Source organism: Podarcis erhardii, assembly GCF_964252035.2.
Source record: "Podarcis erhardii genome assembly, chromosome: 7".
Classification (NCBI taxonomy): domain Eukaryota; kingdom Metazoa; phylum Chordata; class Lepidosauria; order Squamata; family Lacertidae; genus Podarcis; species Podarcis erhardii.
Genome location: NC_138511.1, coordinates 82,826,449 through 82,846,883, shown reverse-complemented (window position 1 = coordinate 82,846,883; position 20,435 = coordinate 82,826,449). Strand labels below are relative to the sequence as shown.

The 20,435-nt window shown below is 46.3% G+C and overlaps 1 protein-coding gene across 1 annotated transcript; it reads left to right on the top strand.

Annotated features, from left to right (window-relative positions):
* The first annotated feature begins 6,300 nt into the window (after window positions 1-6,300).
* Window positions 6,301-16,570, top strand: LOC309346154 (uncharacterized protein). The gene is made up of 4 exons (XM_081869884.1): window positions 6,301-6,586; window positions 12,262-12,333; window positions 14,566-14,646; window positions 16,405-16,570. The coding sequence occupies exons 1-4, from the start codon at window positions 6,514-6,516 to the stop codon at window positions 16,518-16,520; spliced, it is 342 nt and encodes a 113-aa protein (XP_081726010.1). The 5' UTR covers window positions 6,301-6,513; the 3' UTR covers window positions 16,521-16,570.
* Window positions 16,571-20,435: the final 3,865 nt, after the last annotated feature.

Genomic DNA, 20,435 nt, shown 5'->3' with positions numbered 1-20,435 from the left:
CACCTAGCATTTTAAGGACATTTGTGTCCCTCCAAATAGTTTGTTAAGGGCGTGGGGGAATTGTAGTTTGGTGAGGGGTGAACTACGGTCCTCAAGATTCTTGAGTGTGGGATGTCATGTGGGTGGTGTGGCTGTGATCTTTGGCTATAATGCAAAAAATAACTTTTGACCCATGTAAACATCATGGCTTTAATACCAAGGCAGTTTTTTCCCGCTGATTGCTGAACATCCAGTCTGATGAAGAGTTCTTTTGGTCTCAAAAGCTCTTGGTCTCTTTCAAATTAAGGGTGGCCGTTTAACCCTTTCCGATGGGTGCCAGTTTAATTTACAACTTAGAAACGTAGAATCGTAACCACAGCGGCTCGTATACTTGTGGCCAAGGGATGGAAAGATCACAAGGCTCCAAAAATAACAGATTGGCAAATCAAATTACAGGAATTGGTGGAGACGGCTCAATTGACTAGTAAACTCAGAGGAAACTCAAAGCAAAAATTTGTGGGGAAATGGGATGGTTATAGAAGATATGTTCAAAAATACAATAATAGTTTTGACTCCGTGCTAGCATTCGAGTGATAAAGGAACTAAAAGGAGGTGGATAGCAATTAAGGATTTATTATGTTTTCAGAATGTATTAGAAAAATATAGAAAGGTTTATTGTTTTGTGTACATTCAAATGTAAGATAAAATATATGCAATGGGACTTGACAGGAAGTCAAAGTTGAAGAAAAGATTTTGGAAGATAAAAGGGGGGAAAATATTTACTTTCATTATTATCATTTTGTGTGCAGGTGTGGGGGTGGGGGTGTCTGCCCATATGTGTGTTGTTGCATGCAATGTTTGGGAGGAAATAAGACGGTAAATAACAAATAACAAACTAAATATCGATGTATGTAATTTTTATTTCTTAATTATATTTAGTGGTAGTATGACCGTATTGTTTTTTGTAACATAAAATCATTCAATAAAAGAAAAAATTTAAAGGAAAAAAAAGAAACGTAGAACCATAGTTTGAAGGGACCCATGGCTCATTCCTGCAATGTAGGAATCCCAAGAAGTCTTCCTTCCTTGGCTTGGTGTATTAGGTGGGTTCCTCTTTGAGAAAACCTGATTTATTTAGCATACAAAGGATTGGAAAATAGCAGACCAGGAGATGATGGCATTACCTCTTCTGTGAAATAGGTGGTATCACTTTTTGTCCCTGCCCAGCCACACCACTGCTCAGAATCTGGTGGCTACGTAGAATTGTGATAATCTTGGCTTTATTGTGATTAATAAAGAGCAAGTTCCTAGACCTCATTGATACATAGATGACAAAGGCCTAGAACAATAAAAGTACCTGGGAGAGTTGAAAGGGACGACAAGGGTCATCTAGTCCTACCCCCTGCAATGCAGGAATGTTTCACCCCACCATGGGGTTCAAACGCACGATCCTAAGATTACATGCACAACTGAGCTACAGTATCTGATGGGGTCATTTGCAAAATTCCAAGAACCTGACAATCGTTTTAGTAGACCTAATATAGAAATAGACAAGGCATAGTTGTGGTTTTGCTAATTCCTGCTTTCAGGAAATGGCAGAAACACTGACCCATCTACACATAGTTTCCAAGTCCATTCTAGACCTATAACTCTATGAATAGCAGAAAAACATTTCTGGGTTAGTTTGAAAACACAAGTAAAGACGTTTCCTATGTATTGCCTTTGATGTTAGGTTGCCACGAAGTGGCTACATTTGGAACTGCAGCCTCCCAAATCACCTTGCATTAGATTATTGCATCTTGGCAGGTAAGATTGATATTTTAAAAAGGGGAAGAAAAAAACTTTGAATGTTGCGAAACCTTATGTTTTGTTTCCACAGCAAAGGAACAGGACTCCAAGGTACCAGGAAGAAGAAATAATAAAAATTAAAACTGTCATGTCACACACAATTACTTGGAAAGAAGCTTCCCGTTAATGAAGGGAAATTGCTTCAAAGTAAACAGGCGTGTTGGGCTGAATCATGCATAGATTATGAGAAAGGTCATGAACTTTTGGGCAAAAGGCCAGGAACTAACCACAATGCATTTCTAAGGCTGAGTGCACACCATAGATTTAAAGCATAAATCTGATTATACATTATACCCCTTCTCCCTCCCTCCCCAAAAAAGAATCACGGGAACTATAGTTTGCTAAGGATGCTGGGGCTTGTGGCTTTGGGAGGGGTAAACTACAGATCCCAGGATTCTTTGGGAGGGGGGAAATTAGATAGTCTGCACATCTGATAAGATCCGATTCAGTGGGTATATCAGATTTTCGTAAGGCACAGCTGCAGAACGATGAGAAAAGCTCTCAGACGCAGAGGAATTGATTGGTGCACAATACAATCAAAATAAGGGTCAAGTGAAAATATGGGAAAGCCCGTAATCTAAACTCCATGTAAGTTTTGTGCAAGCAATGTGCCCAATTCATCACCCTTCATCACCCCTGACCATTGGCCATGCTGGCTGGGGCTGATGGGAGATGGAGTCCAAGAATCATAGAATCGTAAAATTGGAAAGGACCCCAAGGATCATCTAGTCCAACCCCCTACAATGCAGGAACATTGTCAAACTACAACTCCCATCATCCCTGACCATTGGCCATGCTGGCTGATGAGAGTTGAAATCAGACAACATGGGGGGAGCAGCGCTTCCCCGCCCCTTCATGGGAAAATAGTGAGAGTACAACTGGATTCTATAGCAAGGGTGGGAAGATGAATAGATATCCTGGGAGCAGCTGGGTGCTCTTTTAGTTAAGCAAAGAAGCAAGCATCCGATTCCATCATTATAAGCCTCAAAATTCTATAGCATGTCAAAATTAACAATCATGCCATTCTTCTGCCTGTTTGGGCAGGCCTTCTCTCCCACGAAACAGGATGTTCTGTCCTCAAAGAGGATCTCGGCAACACTAACAAAACAATAATAATCCCCATACCAGGAAACTGGCCCGGGGGTGAGTGCCATCAAAGTCTTGTTGACACTGGTGGGGCATCGTGCTTGGCTGGTTTGCCAGATGGGCACCAAAAGGGAAGGGGGGAATATGTGGGTCCCAGCCAGGGGACGGATCCGCAGCTGAGATCCAGTCAGGTCCTGCTTCCAAGCATTTGGTTGGCCGCTGTGAGAACAGGGTGCTGGACTTAGATAGGCCACTAGCCGGATCCATCAGCCAGGAACTTTGTAGGTTCTTAATTACCCAATCAGCTTCTTGCCCTGGGAAGGGGCACCATCTTGCCCTCTGCCTCGGGCAGCAAAACAACTCAGCTCAGACTATTGTCTTGTCAACTTGCAACCTGAACGCTCCACCTGCACCTCTACATTTCCAGCTGTGGTGAGATATGATAGCGGCCACTTCCCTGCCTGTCCTCCCACCCCAGTCTTTTTGTCTACCCCCTCCCTCTTTGCTATAGCAGGATTTCTAGATAGGCTGCCCAAGCGGGGAGGAGGAGGAGAATGAAAGGACTGGGATAGCGAGTGAGGAAGCCACCACCAGCATCTTGTGAAAACTCTACACAACTGGTTGTACTAGTGGCAACACACAAAGTTGTCTTTCCCAGCCTCCTCCTCCTCCTCTTTATTATTTTCTTCAAAATAATAATCTGTTATACTATACTATGATGTTGTTACACGCTAGCCCAGTCTCTGGGCGGTGCGAGATCCCAGGGGTTCCAGGCCAGGGTTCATGGTTCCTTTTGGGAATAAGGCACAGAGGAGACTGTAGTGTCTTTAGCATATATGGTTTATTTACCCGTATGTACCATCTGAACCTGTGTTGGAGGGGTTCACAGCACCAACACCCCCAAAAGGATCTTTGTTCTCCTATGACCGCAGCCTTGGATTCAAGCAGAAACCAAAATCTTGCTCTCAAGCATTGTTCTGACTCTCTCCAGCTTGCTCCTTTTCCTATCACCGGCAAACTCTAAACTCTGCTTTGTCCTTCTAACTAACTGCAAGCTAGAGGAAGGGCCCAGGTGCGTAGCGGGGAGGGGCAGTGGGGCAGTGGCCCAGGGCACAAAATTCTGAAAGGGTGCAACCAGGTACAACAGCTGTTTGCCCTGCCCTCGGACTGGCCAAGCTGGGAGGTGGTGGAGCAGCCAAACTGAGAATGTGCACAGCCACAGCCACCACCAGAAGATGTGCCAGCAGCTATGTGCCTCGCGGGCTCTGCACACACACCCAACACATGCCTCCACCTCAGCTGCCTGGTCCACCGGGGGCTGTAACACTTGCTCTGCCCCCAGGCACCAGCAACCCATGCTACACCACTGAAGGGCCCTCACACTCTTTACTTTGTTCTCCTCAGTGGCCCATCAACCAGGATATCACCTCATAAAATCATAGACTCAGTGGAGATTGCACATTACTGCTGACTGTGGCCCTACTCTGGGAGAATTCTGTGCCCCCACACTGCCGTCTGCCCTCCGTTTTGCTTCCATATAGAAATGTCACTCTCCAACTGCAGACCCTCCAAGTCTCCCTATTTTTCAGGGACGTCCCTGATTCAGAGAAGCCGTCCCAGTTTCTGATTTGATCCTGGAATGTCCCGCTTTTCCTTAGGGTATCCCTATTTTCATCGGAGAAATGTTGGAGGGTATGGGTTTTTCCAACCCCTGAGCCGTCTGAGGGGAATCCTGTATAGGGAAGTTTTAAAAAATGTTTTATTATGTGTCAGGGGCTCAGGAGCAGAGGCACAGGGCAGATGGGAAATGGAGAGCGAGGGCGAGGAATCAGAGGGCAGTGTAGGAGGAGACAGTGGTCCGAGGGATTCCATAAGCCTCTCCAGCGAATCGGAAGATTCACAGAAGGGAGCGCCAGTGGCCAGGGGTAGGGGGGTCCCAAGGGGAACGCCCCAGGAGCAAGGGGGGAGCAGGGACTCCCAGAGTAGTAGTTGGAGATCAGGACCAGCTTCCCCACCAGAGCAGAGTGGGGGGGAAGAGTCCCAGGCATCGGGACCAGTACTTCCCCCACCAGGGAGAGAAGACGAGGCAGAGCTGACCACGCCTTCCTCGGAGAGTCGTACAACGGAGGGGAGGTCAGATCCGGCCAGTGTCACGGAAGAGGGAAGCAGTGATAGAAGCAGTGTAACTGTTAGGAGAAAGGTCACTGGGTTGGCGCGAGAAGCAAGTTCAAATGTACAGGAGCGCGGGACAGCAGAGAGTGAGGATTGGGAACCGGGTCCTAAAGCACGCCGGAGGCAAGGGGAGGAGCTAAGCGACTCAGCGTCGGAAGAGTCCAGGAAGGGCAATGCCCCAGAGGGCAGGAGGACCCAGAGGAGGAGAGAGCAGCGCAGAAGGTGGAGCAGGGCTAGGATCTTAAACTGGTGCGGAAGGGGAAGTGATTCAGATAGGACTTCGCCGATCTAGAGTCTAGACGTAGGGTTGCACGCTCTGGCTTTAAAATGGAAACTATACTTCAATAAAGACTTTTGTACATAATATCAGCCTGGCGTTGGTCCTCTGTGAGCTGGGACCTAGAGGCAGCCCTGACATTATGTTTTTGTATGTTTCAGAGGCTGCCCAGAATGGCTGGGGCAACCCAGTGAGATGTGTGGGGTATAAAGAGTAAAAATTATCATTATGGAACGGGACCTCCCTCTTTTCATCGGAGAAATGTTGGAGGGTATGCAATTGGTTTCTATCAATCATGTCAAACCAGCCAATCCACTCTTAAACTACAGCCCCATCCCTGAATTCTGAAGGGTGGCTGAGCTCCTCTTTGTGAAAGTGCAAATTAGGTTACTTGGCCTTTCGATGCAGACTGAATTGAATGGCTCCCCCATCTGTACTTGGGACTTGCCGCAGGGCATCTGCCTCAAGTGCTTTTTGCCTGGCTGGAATATGTCCTTGAATGCCTCTTGGTGGAATGGGGTGTGTGTATGTTTGGAAACCTCTTCGTTCCTGAAGTATAGTCCCTTGTACAAAGCAAAGACTCACATTCATTGCCCCGCCCACTTTTCCTTTTGGCCCCTCCTCTAGGCCCCAGGTGAGGGTGGGGGTCGGCCTTGGACTGGGAGGGGGGGAAGGTACCTTACTCTCTTCTTTTGTATTTTTATCCTCTGATAACTTTGCTTTCTTTCGAAAAATTCCCCGAGCTGAAACTCGAAGCCCAAAGGTCCGGGAAGTAATATGATCTACTCTTTTTTTATTTGTGTCTGTCGCTCTGATCTGAATTTGGCAAGCCACGCTATTTGCCAATTGCCAGGTACAAAAGCTGTATGTGTATACAGGTTGAGAGATTTCCCTCTTCACAAAATATGCATCTCGAAACTTCCAGGAGCTTTTGAAAGCTGCTCTCTCCAAATAAACAAATGTGTTACAGGAGAGCGTTTCTGCTCCAGTGATCCAGGGCCTGCCCCGAAATAATCCCTTTCTTCCCCAACTCTTCCCGTAAATGACATCAAGCACAAAGGGAGTTGACTCAAAAAGCGACGCAAGCGGAGAGATTCCCTCATCGCTACAAATTTGTGCCTTGCAGACTTTCGCAGACGCTGCTCTTTGCCATGGGCCGATTCCTAGCTTTGACTCTCCTGCTCTTGTCGCTCAGCATCCTTTGCTGCATGGCCAAGAATAAAGGTGAGAGGGGAGGATGGAAACTGGGAGGCGGAGGAATCGCCACTTCGATTCTGCCCGGACACTGAGATCCAGCTCCAAGGGCCTTCTGGCGGTTCCCTCACTGCGAGAAGCTAAGTTACAGGGAACCAGGCAGAAGGCCTTCTTGGTAGTGGCACGCGCCCTGTCGAACACCCTCCCACCAGATGTCAAAGAGAAAAATAACTACCAAACTTTTAGAAGACATCTGAAGGCAGCCCTGTTTAGGGAAGCTTTTAATGTTTAATAGGTTATTGTATTTTAGTGTTTTGTTGGAAGCTGCCCAGAGTGGCTGGGGAAACCCAGCCAGATGGGCAGGGTATAAATAATAAATTATTATTATTATTATTATTATTATTATTATTATTTCCCCTTTGGTGGGTGCAGGTGAACTGCGGAACCTGCTGCCACAGGACGCAGTGACGGCCACCAGTTTGGATGGCTTCGGAAAAGGATTGGACAGATTTGTGGAGGAGAAGTCTGCTGGTGGCTACTAGCCATGATGGCTGTGCTCTGTCTCCACAGCTGGAGGCAGTAATGCAGGGGCGGATCCTGGTAATAGGCCGCCCTGTGCGAGGCCATTTGACACGCTCCCTCCAGCCCTCTGTGGCACCGGCTTAAGCCAGGCTTTGAGAAGGAGGCATGAGGTTCTGGCAAGGTCCTAGAGCCCTCCTACCTCTTTCCCCAAACCCGGTAAGGGCTTTGCTTGCCTGTCTTTGGGAAGGAGGCAGGAACCCTTACTGGGCTTGGAGAAGGCACCTTCCTTGGCTGCATGCCAGGTGTGATGGCACCGTTTGCACTGCTGTAAATCTGCCTCTGTAGTAATGCTCCTGAACGCCAGTTGCTGGGAGGCGCAGCAGGGGGAGAGTATTTTTGTGTTTGGCTCCTGCTTGTCAGATTCCCACAGGCATCTGGGAACAGGATGCTGGACTAGGTGGGCCATTGGCCTGATCCTGCAGGAACCAGTGGCGTAGCGTGGGTTGCCAGTGCCCCGGGCCTCATGGAGGGAGGAAAATGGATGGAGTACACATGTGTATTCAGCTGCGTCACAAAGGAGATTGCAGCCACAGAGATAAGAAAAGAAGAGTCATTCCATTGTCTAGGGAGGTCACTTCTTGGTTCTCATGGAAAGGGGTCAGCATGGCGCAGAACATCCTGCTTTGCCAGCCAAAGGTGCCAGGCTCAATCCCTTGCCCTTCCCAGCTCAGGGTGGTCCTGGGTTGGGAGGGCTTGAAGTTTGCCGCTGCTGGAGAAACGCTGTTAGAATAAACTAGCCTTCCCCGGTCTAGGGCTCTCCATGTAGAATCACAGAGTTTCCACTTCACGGGCGAGTTGGGATTCACACCCAGATCCTAGTCTGACATTCCAACTATTACACCACACTGGCTGAAAGGCACTGTCAGGGAACTGCCATCGGAGCCAGAGGCGGAGGGAAGGCTCCAGAGGGATGCCGGAGAGGGTCCCAGTAGGGAGAGAGGCAGCCCATCCGCTGGGGAAGGAAATCAGCGTAGCACCAGTGGAGGAGGGGGGCAGATGGGGGAATCGGAGAGAAGGCTCCAGGACTCCTCGCCGGAGACCAGCGGGGAGAGCACAGGTCCTCCGCTACCCACACCCTCCCTGTGCAGAAGACTTCCGCGCAGGGAGAGTAGGAGGAGACTGGGCGTCAAAGAACTTCTTTGCTGGAAGAAGTTCAAGAAACGCCCACTGACGGATTCTGCCAGCGATTGAGGCAGCCACGGATGGGTGGCTGTCCGGACAGAAAGGGTTCACCCAGGTAACCCAGCCAGGTGTGGCGCCAACTTACGCACGAGCAACCCCCTAGAACCTCTACAGGCACATACCAGCTAGGAAAAAACAGTCAAGGAAGGCACTGAGCAGGACTGGTAAGGGGCATGGTCTGGCGAAATGTAATAACCAAGGAGAATCCTGGGGGGCGGATAGAGATGTCTGGGGGCCGCATTAGGCCGCCAAGCCACCCCACCCATGATATATGAGGTGGAAAGATAAGAAACAAGTTTCCTGTCCCTTTCTCCCCCAGGACCATCCTTTGATGGCCATCTGTCGTGGATGCTTTAGTTGAGATTCCTGCATTGCAAACTTAAAGCTTTTGCAGATGACCTAGTTTTGACCCTGCAGGAGCCAGAATCTAGTACAAAAAGAGTATTACAATTGATACAGGACTTTGGTCGGGTGGCGGGATTTAAATTAAACAAACAGAAAACCAAAGTGCTGGGAAAAAATTTGACAGACATAGAGTCAGAACGGTTTCAGAGAGAAACAGAATTAACTATGGTTAAAAAGGTAAAGTACCTAGGGGTAAACATAACAGCAAAAAACCTGAGTCTATTCAAGGATAACTATGAAAAATGCTGGTCTGAAATTAAGAGAGACTTGGATAGTTGGACAAAATTGAAGCTTTCTTTGTTAGGCCGAATTGCTGCTATTAAGATGAATGTATTGCCAAAAATGTTGTTTTTGTTTCAAACATTGCAGATTGTGGACAAAACGGAGTGCTTCCGGAAGTGGCAGAAAGATATATCCAAATTTGTCTGGCAGGGCAAAAAGCCCAGAATTAAGTTTAAGATATTAACAGATGCGAAAGAAAGAGGGGGCTTTGCCCTGCCAGACTTAAAGTTGTACTATGAAGCCGCAGCTTTTTGCTGGCTAAAAGACTGGCTACTTCTCGAAGACACTGACGTGCTGGACTTGGAAGGTTTTAACAATGCTTTTGGTTGGCATGCATACTTATGGTATGATAAAGTTAAGATCAATAAGGCCTTTAAGAACCATATTGTCAGGAAAGCAGTGTTTAATGTCTGGACAAAACATAAAGACTTACTGGAAAATAAAACTCCAAGGTGGCTCTCACCTCTGGAGGCTAAGGCCCTAAAAAGACCCAATATGGAGGCCAAATGGCCAAAATATTGGGAAATATTAGAAAAAGATGGAGACAATTGGAAATTGCAGAGTTTGGAGAAAATGAAGGATAAGGTGCGAGACTGGTTACATTATGCTCAGATTAAAGAAGTTTTTAAAAATGATAAAAAGTTAGGGTTCCAGGTGGAGAAATCGAAGTTAGAAACTGAATTGTTAGAACCAAAGACTAAGGTACTATCTAGAATGTATAACTTGCTGTTAAAATGGAATACACAAGACGAAATGGTTAAATCGGTTATGATAAAATGGGCACAGGACATTGGGCATAACATTATGTTTGAGGACTGGGAAAGGTTGTGGACCACTGGGCTGAACTTCACCGCATGTAATGCTCTGAAGGAAAATGTTATGAAAATGATATATAGATGGTACATGACCCCAGTTAAACTTGCTAAAATATACCATTCGTCTGATAATAAATGTTGGAAATGTAAAGAAAATGAAGGAACATTCTTTCACCTCTGGTGGACATGCCCTAAGGTGAAGGTCTTCTGGGAAATGATATATAATGAACTGAAAAAGGTATTTAAGTATACCTTCACAAAGAAACCAGAGGCCTTCCTCCTGGGTATTGTCGGCCAGAAGGTGTTAAAGAAGGATCGAACATTTTTCATGTATGCAACAACGGCAGCAAGGATTCTTATCGCAAAAAACTGGAAAACTCAAGATCTACCCACACTGGAAGAGTGGCAGATGCAGCTGATGGACTATATGCAACTGGCCGAGATGACCGGCAGAATCCGTGATCTGGGAGAAGAGAAGATGGAGGAAGACTGGGAGAAATTCAAAATGTATTTACAAAAACATTGTAATTTGGTTGAATCTTAAGAAGGATGCTGGATTATAAAAAACTGCTCACCACTAAATTAGATTTAAATTTGATGATAAGTGAGACTAAAGAAAATATAAAAATTTTTTTGGAAGAAGTGCTAGATTATATTTGAATGAATGGACATGAGATTGAAAACAAGTTGATAATTTGTGTGGAAAAACTTTTAACGATGTAAATGGGAGCGGGAGACGTGAGGGAGTCCAAAGAAGTGATGAAATTGTTATGACAGAAATAAGATTGTTTATTATGTGTGCATTTATATTTAAAAACCTTAATAAATATTTATTTAAAAAAAAGAGAGATTCCTGCATTGCAGAGGGTTGGACTAGATGACCCCTGGGTCCCTTTCCGATTCTATGATTCTTCTCCCCTCTCCAGACACCTGCGCCCCTCCCAAAACCTTTCCAGAGGGTAGTGGGCTCCTTCTCAATGAGGAATGCAACAGGAGCAGGCAGAGACTGCTGCGAGAGGGAAGAGTCACTCAGAATATTTTAATTGTTTTAATGTTTTAATATTGTATTTTAATCTTGTTCTTAAGTTGTATTCATTCAACTTGTTTTTATTATTGGTTGTTAGCCGCCCTGAGCCCGGCCTTGGCTGCGGAGGGCAGGGTATAAAAAAATTATTATTATTATCATTATTATTATTATTATTATTATTATTATTATTAGGTCTTGGAACGCAAGGAAGTTCATGGCAGCAAAAAATCCCCCATCTTCTTTCCTCCAGCATCATTCAGGAGAGGGCCATGATTCTCCAGCATGGTGCAGTGGTTAAGAACGGTGGACTCGTAATCTGGGGAACCGGGTTCGCTTCCCTGCTCCTCCACCTGCAGCTGCTGGGTGACCTTGGGCCAGTCACACTTCTCTGAAGTCTCTCAGCCCCACTCACCTCACAGAGTGTTTGTTGTGGGGGAGGAAGGGAAAGGAGAATGTTAGCCGCTTTGAGACTCCTTAAAGGGAATGAAAGGTGGGATATCAAATCCAAACTCTTCTTCTTCTTCTTCCAGAGTGGCTTTGCAGAGGGTACAGTGGGGAGGAGCAGGCGGAAACTTATCCTTCTGTGTCTCAAAATCTAACTTGTTGCTCCGTATAAATAACCCGCCCTTGTTCTCAGAGTAGCTGTCTTGCTGTTCGGAGTTGTGATAGGAATTTTGAGGTCTTAGATATATGGTAATGTTCATAAGCGTACCAACCAAGCACGTATATAGATCAGCACAGGAAGACCGACTTGGAACCATTTTGATTCCTCAACTGAGCAAATGTTTTCTCTGCAAGGTCAAAGTGGGAAACCTCCCCATTGTCTCTTTCCTCACAAATCCTGTCTTAAGGGCACATTTAAGATATGAATAGGGTGTTAGCCTGTGACCTGCCCCAGGAACTAAGTATTTATCATTACAAAAGACTGGCCAGGCTCCCCAGGAAATCCAATCAAGTAACCTGCCAGACAGGAGATAAACAACAAGAGAAAAACAACATTCAAATGTTCTATTTTGGACCGCCTTTTCTGTGATGTAGGTGTGATGTATCTGAGGGGTGATCTTAGGTTACACCCCTTCTGTGATGTATGTATGATGTTTCTGGGGGTGGTCTTGATCTACAGGGTGGCAATTTCAAAAGTCTTTATAAGGCCTTGCGCACCATTTTTCTGGGTCCTCCTCCTCTCCTGCGGGTGAGGGGAGCACCCTGTTGCAACAGATCAATAAAGATCAGGCTTACTAGCTGCTTTGCTTCTCAATATTCTCTGGTTGGCCTCTGTTATTCTCTCCTACCAATAGGGAACCTATGTAAGGACTCTGTATGGGCTCTTGGATACCCCATAAGGGAAAAGGGCAATTTTTGTTTACAACAGAGTTTACCTAATTGACCATCTTTCCCCTTTTCTCTGCCAGGTAGAAGATTCCGTTCAGGCCACAAGGGGGGAGAGCCAGCCCAGGAGGGCCACCAACCCTGCAGTTGTTCCGGTGAGTCTCTTTCTTGCACCACCAACCCTGACAGTTGAGAATATGGAAACTCTCTACCCCAAGTTCCGCTTTCGGTTTCCTCTGCAACAGCTGGTCTGGCCTGTTTGTTGCTGAGGTGTGGCATTCAAAAAAGATCTGACCTGTAACCTCTTGCACAAATCACTCAGGCTTGTCGCTTGGTTTGAGAGCTCCACAAACCAAACCCGAGTCCCCCCACTGTAATCGGACTCTGAAATTTCCCAGTGTGAAAAAATGGAGATGGATGATGGTCATCGTTCGTTAATTAAGAACAATTAATGTTGATAGTTAATAATGCAGCAGGACGCCGCCTAACGCCAAATTAGGCTTCGAAGCGGTCTTATTAAAAAAAACAACAACCAATTACGCAAGCATTTAAATATAAAGCACCCATAATTAAAATGCACAGACAATTCCATTAAAAATTAAAATGCGAGCATCCGTAGTTAAAATGTGCAATCAAGCAAACCGATGCAGTAATTAAAGCAGGGAAATCCTGCTGGAGAGGTGAAGGAAATGTCTGTGTGAAGAGCCGGTGAATTAGACTGGGGGTTTTCTCGTCATTAATGAGTGAGGCTGGGCCTCAGCATGGTCTCCTGTGGATTAACTCAGAACATAACGGTGGAACCTCATCTATGGAGAATGGGGAAAACTGTGTGACTAATCTATGGCCCTCCAGATGTCATTTATGGCCCTCCAGCTCCTATCATCCCTGACCATTGGGCATGCTGGCTGGGGCTGATGGGAGTTGAAGAACATCTGGAGAAACACCGCTGGCTCACTCCCACAATGGAGAACTGGAAGAGGATGGGGCAGCAGAGGAGGAATTGCATGTGGTTTGGCTCACTTTCACGAGACATCTCTGCAGTCAACACTCCTAACCTAGGAACCTAAGAAGAGCCAATGGCCTATTCAGTCCAACATCCCTCTTCTCATGCCCAGAGGCCTATGTGAAACCCTCAGTCGGGACCCAAGCATAAGACCACCCTCCTCTCTCGTGGTTTTCGGAAACTCGTATTCAGAACTGTAGAAGCAGAGCCGAGCCACGAGGACCAGTAGCCATTGTCTGCCCTCTCCCTGAATTTGTCCAGCCTCCTTTAAAACTATCTCAGTTGGTGGCTCAGGGAAGCAGGTGGGTTAAACCACTCTGCTGCTTGGGCTTGCCGATCAGAAGGTTGGCAGTTCGAATCCCCGCGATGGGGTGAGCTCCCATTGCTCAGTCCCAACTCCTGCCAACCTAGCTGTTTGAAAGCACACAGTGCAAGTAGATAAATAGGTACCGCTCCGGTGGGAAGGTAAATGGCGTTTCCATGCGCTGCTCTGGTTTCGCCAGAAGCAGCTTAGTCATGCTGGCCACACGACCCAGAAAAACTGTCTGCGGAAGCGGACAAACGCCCACTCCCTCAGCCTGTAAAGTGAGATGAGCGCCGTAACCCCAGAGTTGTTCACGACTGGACTAACTTGTCAGGGGTCCCTTTACTGTTTAAGTTGGTGGCTATGATTGCATCCTGTGGCAACGAGTTCCGCAGTTTAATGATGTGCATACAGTTTCTTATAGTTAAAGCTATGGTCCGTATAGTTAAAGCTATGGTTTTCCCAGTAGTGATGTATGGAAGTGAGAGCTGGACCATAAAGAAGGCTGATCGCCGAAGAATTGATGCTTTTGAATTCTGGTGCTGGAGGAGACTCTTGAGAGTCCCATGGACTGCAAGAAGATCAAACCTCTCCATTCTGAAGGAAATCAGCCCTGAGTGCTCACTGGAAGGACAGATCCTGAAGCTGAGGCTCCAGTACTTTGGCTACCTCATGAGAAGAGAAGACTCCCCAGAAAATACCCTGATGTTGGGAAAGATGGAGGGCACAAGGAGAAGGGGACAACGGAGGACAAGATGGTTGGACAGTGTTCTCGAAGCTACCAGCATGAGTTTGACCAAACTGCTGGAGGCAGTGGAAGACAGGAGTGCCTGGCGTGCTCTGGTCCATGGGGTCACGAAGAGTCGGACATGACTAAACGACTAAACAACAATACAGTTCCTTTGGATGTCCACGAGTTCTAGGCTTAGGAGCGCTCTGCGATATTCTGCTTGCATGCCCTAACCCTTTCTGGTTATGGGGTGGGGGGTGAGGAAGACCATAAAAGCACTCCTCCATCCCATTCCTGCTGCCAGTTACCATACCTAATTACTCATCCTTTGTTGGCTTATGTCGTTTTAGACCTGCGTGGGCCCCGGAATCCAAAGAAACACGGACAGCTGTGTCCTTGCGATGGCATCCTTACTGGTTTGTCTCTGCCAGGTAACAAAATACCTTTTGGCAGGGCTGGTGGTGGAGATAAGATGAAAGGGAAACATTTATCCTCCCCCCCCCAAAAAAAAGACTTTAAAGGGGAGAGATAATTTATTGTGTATCCTATGGAACTAGAATCTCATTGATGGGAGTGAGAGAGTCGTAGTCAACACCTGGGTCCCCTAACCAGATCAGTTTCAACTCTGTATGGTTTGTGCTTGTATCTCCTATCTGTGGCCTGTAAGCTTAAATTGGGATGTGGGTGGCGCTGTGGGTTAAACCACAGAGTCTAGGACTTGCCGATCAGAAGGTCAGCGGTTCGAATCCTGCAACGGGGTGAGCTCCTGTTGCTCGGTCCCTGCTCCTGCCAACCTAGCAGTTCGAAAGCACGTCAAAGTGCAAATAGATAAATAGGTACTGCTCCGGCAGGAAGGTAAATGGTGTTTCCGTGCGCTGCTCTGGTTCGCCAGAAGCGGCTTAGTCATGCTGGCCACATGACCTGGAAGCTGTATGCCGGCTGCCTTGGCCAGTAAAGCGAGATGAGCGCCGCAACCCCAGAGTCGGACACGACTAGACCTAATGGTCAGGGGTCCCTTTGCCTTTAAGCTTAAATCAGCCATGCCTAACCATTGGGGAAGGGTTGTAGCTCCAAGTTAGAGCATCTGTTTTGAATGCAGAAGGTCCCAGGTTCAATCCAGGGCTGGGAGCGACCTTGTTGTGAATGAGCTTTATATCACCCCTGTAAAAAGTGTTTGTTCTACAGATCAAAGCAACTGAGAGCATACATTGGGCAGGGGCGAAACTAGGCTTTATTTCACCTGGGTCAAAGACCCAGTTTGGCACACTGACCCCAAGCGCATTTGTGTAAACACACACACACACACACACACACACACACACACACACACACAGAGGCTGGGAGCCTCGAGGGCGCCCCTCTGGAGGCTTCATGGGGGGGACCAGCTGGCCCCCTCCCCTAGCTACAGCACTGCATCAGGTAAGGTGATCTCGCAAGTCAACTGCTCCCGAATTGTTAAGGGATTAATATACTAATAGTAACACCTTGATTTTGTCCCAGTAGCAATTCAGCAATTCAGATCTCTGAGCAGAGGTGTTTTATGCGGGGGGGGGGGGAGTGTTCCTCGTACACACTTCCACTTGCCTATAAGACAAGTGTCTGAATGGTTTTCCCCTTGATCCAGGGAAAACCTGCTCTTTACAGCTAGATCGGAGCAAACGTCAATTTGGAGAAAACCCGAATTGCCATTTGCTCCCGTTGAGCACTAAAGAGTGGTTTCCCCCTGGAGGAAAGCAGTGGGACAAGAGGAAGTTTGGATCAACCCAGGGTCTTAGCAGCATTCTGCGCTAGCTGCAGTGTCCAGATCAAATGCAAGGGAAGCCCCACACAGAGCGCATAGCAGTTGAAGTGGGGTAACCTGTGTAAAAGGGGCAGGAACATAGGAATGTGCCTTATACTGACCACTGGTCTATCTAGCTCAGTGTTTCTCAAAATTGGGTCTCCAGCTGTTTTGGGGGGGGGACTACAAGTCCCATCATCCCTTGCTAGCAGGACCAGTGGTCAGGGATGATGGGAATTGTAGTCCAAAAACTACAGCTCTCCAGGTTTCCAGAGACGGGCCATTCCCAATCCTTGGAGATGCCAGATGTTGAACTGAGCAGCTGAATTATGCAAAGCAGATGCTTGATCACTTAGCAAGAGCATCAGAAGGGAAGATATAAACTGCCCCCCCCCTTCTTTTTTTGCAGAACAGCTCCATCGCCACCACCGTGGCCTGGCCAAGCGGCATTTGCACCAGAGAAGACATCGGTGCCAGGCGTTTGTGAATAAGTGCCACATGATGCGAGTGGCCATACCCTTGTAGCTTTCTTTTTTTTATGTAAATTTTTATTAGTTTTTTAACATATCATTATCAACAGTAATTAAACATACTTTTACATCTTATTCAAAATTTTTTGACTTCCATCAGTCCTGTCTGAAAATTTTCCAATCTAATCTCTCCGTGTGCATTTCTTATCTTCCCTATTACATTTCAAACTCATAACCAATATCTCTTATCTTTTTCTAACACTTTGTATATTTCTCCTTACAAAACTTACTGTAGTCCTACTAGCGTAATTTGTTGATGACAGTTGCTCTTCAAATAATTCATATACTTCTTCCAATCTTCTGTAAATCTCTGGTCCCGCAGGTTTCAAATCCTTCCTGTCATTTTGTCCAACTGCATAGTCCATCAATTTTGTCTGCCGTTCTTTCATCGGAATTTCTTCTTGCTTCCATTTCTGGGCTAACAATATGCTTGCCACTGTTGTTGCATATAAAAACAATTTAACATCTTGTCTATTAATGTCTTGGCCTATAATACAAAGTAAAAATGCTTCTGGTTTTTTTAAGAAGGTATATTTGAAATATGAAATACCCTTGTAGCTCTCTCTGTCCCGACAAGCACACAACTTAATTCTTTGTGTTAACTATAAAACAAATCCCTCTTCGGTACTGGCTGTTTTTACTTTGTTCGTTTCTGTTGTGACGTGGGGTTTGTGATTTCAGCTCTCTTGACATAATATGCTGGAGACTGTTCTCTAGTAACACTTCTTTATTAACGCAACAAGACTGAAACTTGAGGAGGGGAGAGCTACATTTATAGGGACAGGGAACAAGCTAGAAAGGATACATTTTGGAGGGAACAATATCAGGCAATCACAGTCCTGCCTTTTGGAGGCAACCAATAAGACAGAGGATCCAAATACAGCAGCTTAAATGAACCAATAGTAGCTGTACCCTCTGGAACCAAAAGGCAGTTACTTTACCCTAATGCAAATACAGACAATAATAATACAGATATAAAATCCTTTGACTCAATACACAACAGTTTCCCTACAACGGTCCTGCGAGGTAGGTGAGGCTGAGAGGCAGCAACCGGCCTATGTTTACCCAGGGAGCTTCATAGACAAGAAGGGGATTGAACCCTGGTCTGACAGGTCCTAATCCAACACACCAGCCACTACCATACCCTCCAAGTATCCTGATTCCCCAGGGACGGGTTCGTGAATTACAGAAGCCATCCCAGTTTCCGATTTGATCCCAGAATGTCCTGGTTTTCCCGTTTTCCTCTCCTCCACACAGGGCCTTATTTAGGTTGGATGAGGCCCTTAGCTACTGAAGGTAATTTGGCCCTTTTATATATCCAGCTGTCCTTTGTCAACATCAAATTGATGCTTTTTTTGTGTTGAATACATGCTATAAGGTAATTTATGGACCTAATAAAGCCATTTGCATATGTTACCATGCAACCAATCCATGCAGAATGTAGGCCCCCTATATACAGAAATGAGCAAACCAGTGATATTTTAGGGAGCAGGCTAGCAGGCGGGGCCCATAACTTACACACAGGAGCCTACACAACACAAAACACTGTTGCTGTATGTAGGTTTTATTTTATTTGTTTTTTTATCTTATATTTTGGAAATGGACATCCAATTTTATTTTCCTTTTAAAAAATTTGGGCCCCCCAAGAAAGTGGGGCCCTAAGCTGTAGGGCTTGTTTAGCTTATACATAAATCTGGAACTGCCTCCACATCTTGGAGAGCAATTTAAAGTGGCAGAAAGATCAGGCCACCCAGTTCCTGTCCCTTTGGGAAACAAGAGTCTTTGCTGTGTGTTTGTGTGCGTCTGTGCATGTGTGCATGTGGAGGCACAAAAACAGAGTCCTGTTTATATTGAAAATAAAATACCTGCACCAAATGAAGGAACAGAGAGGACCAGTCACCACTGCAGTGCTGGCGTGGCAGAGGTAAGGCGGCAGCCGGCGGCACAGTGGCGGAAGGCAGAGGCCGGGCACCTATTGAGAAAATTTTGTGGGTGCTCATGCCCCCAGGGCCCTCTGGAGTTGGTGCCAGTGGCTCGCAAGAAGCCCCGAAGCGGGGTCTGAGCACAGCACCTCTCTCTACGTACTTGTGATTCCCAGCAAATCAGTATGCAGACCTTTTACTCTGACCCAGAAAGGCTTCCCTTCCGTGCTGCGTGGCAGACGTGTGTCATCTGAGGGGCAACATGATAAAATCTGGCAGCAAAGCATTTTGCGTTAAGGACAGCTCACAAATGATTAAAAGTTGTCCTCGGCCCACAAAAAAAAGCAAAGGTTACAACTTAGGTTTGCAAACCACAACCACGTGATTTAACCACAGGAAATTGTGAAGTCGTAAAACTGGAGCTGCAAGCATTAGGTGATTTTGTTGGTTGATTAACAGAATGGTGGGCAAAAAGAGGTAAACGTTGAACTCAGGCGTGGGGGACATGGAAACCTTTGGATGTTCACAGGCTACAACTCTCATCATCCCAACATATTGGTCATGACAGCCGGAGCTGAAAGGATTTGAGGATCCTGCAACATCCTGCTCTAGAGCCTAGAATTCTGAGGAAGCATCTTTTAAAAGCTGAGGAAGAGAGATTTGATAAAAATGTGGGCAATCTGTTTTTGGACCACTAATTTATCTTTTAGGGAACAGTCAGAGGCTAATTCTCCTTCCTTGGCTGTGTGTTGCAGGGGGACTTAATCCCAATAAAATGGAATTGCTATAGCTCAGGAGATCTACTAATCAGGATAAAAGTTTAGGCCACATCCTGGATGGGATCATACCCCTTCTGAAGGACCAGGTACAGTCTAGGAATGATCCCAGGCTGGGCACTGTCTGTGAAGATAATGTTGACATCTGTTGCTTTTCGCCAGCTTAGGCTGGTTCAGCAGCTGCGGCCCTATCAAAAGATGGCACTGATTACGTCCAGGTTAGATTACTGCAATGTGCTCTACGTGGGGCTGCCCTTGAAGACTACTTTCGTAAACTGAAAGTGGTACCTGTGTTTGGTGCAAAGATTGCATGACACCTGTTCTGCATAGTCATTTCCAGGCACTAAATTACATTAGACAAAACATGCGCATTAGGCAAAATTGCAGACTAAAATGCTGGAGACGATTTTAAGAAAAACATGAATTGCTGCAGAAATGCGTATAACTGAATTTAAGATTGCAAAGGTGACAAACCAAGAGAACCAAAACCAACAGATCCAGCCATTCCTACGCATTTCTTCCAAGTCTGGCTGTGCACAAAAAGGAAAAAAGAACTTTAGCAACTGCTAGCGGGGATCTTGTTCACTTATTTTTTGCAATTGTAACTGTATATTTTTTTAATGTGCAGTGTGCCCTGGATTTTGGCTCAGAGGAATCAGGGCAGCACATGTAAAGCATATGACTCCCCCCCCCCCCCGCAAGAATCCCGGAGGACTGTAATTTTTTAAGAATGCTGAAAATTATAGCTCTGTGAGCGGAGAACCACAGTTACCGGGATTCTTTGCAAACTGCCTTGTGTTTTTCGGATGAAGGCTGGTATGTAAATTTAATAAATAATAATAATGGGTCACGTGCGGTGGATCCGCCCGCACTTATTGCTGACAGGGAACCCCACTGAATCCAATGGGGACTTACTTTAGAGTAATTTACGCGTAGGATTGCACTGCAGATCATAACTGTCAACTTTTCCCTTTTCTTGCGAGGAATCCTATTCGGAACAAGGGAATTTCCCTTTTTTAAAAAAGGGAAACTTTGACAGCTATGCTGCAAATACAGTAAGCAACAACAAAACAACAACAAAACCGTGCATTTGCAGGAAAAAAAGGAACCCAGCATGGGTATATTAATTATATTAGGCGGCGCGAGACATTAGAAAGCGTCCCGAGCTTAATCCGTATCGATCCCCTGCTGGCGTCCGCACTTCGGCGCGCC

What these genes read in the sequence shown, in the direction of transcription:
- LOC309346154 (XM_081869884.1), top strand. Translation starts at nt 6,514, where the DNA reads ATGGGCCGATTCCTAGCTTTGACTCTCCTGCTCTTGTCGCTCAGCATC. An exon ending in CTGCATGGCCAAGAATAAAG is followed by an intron (nt 6,587 to 12,261) that starts GTGAGAGGGGAG and finishes TTTCTCTGCCAG; the next exon opens with GTAGAAGATTCCGTTCAGGC. An exon ending in TACTGGTTTGTCTCTGCCAG is followed by an intron (nt 14,647 to 16,404) that starts GTAACAAAATAC and finishes CTTTTTTTGCAG; the next exon opens with AACAGCTCCATCGCCACCAC.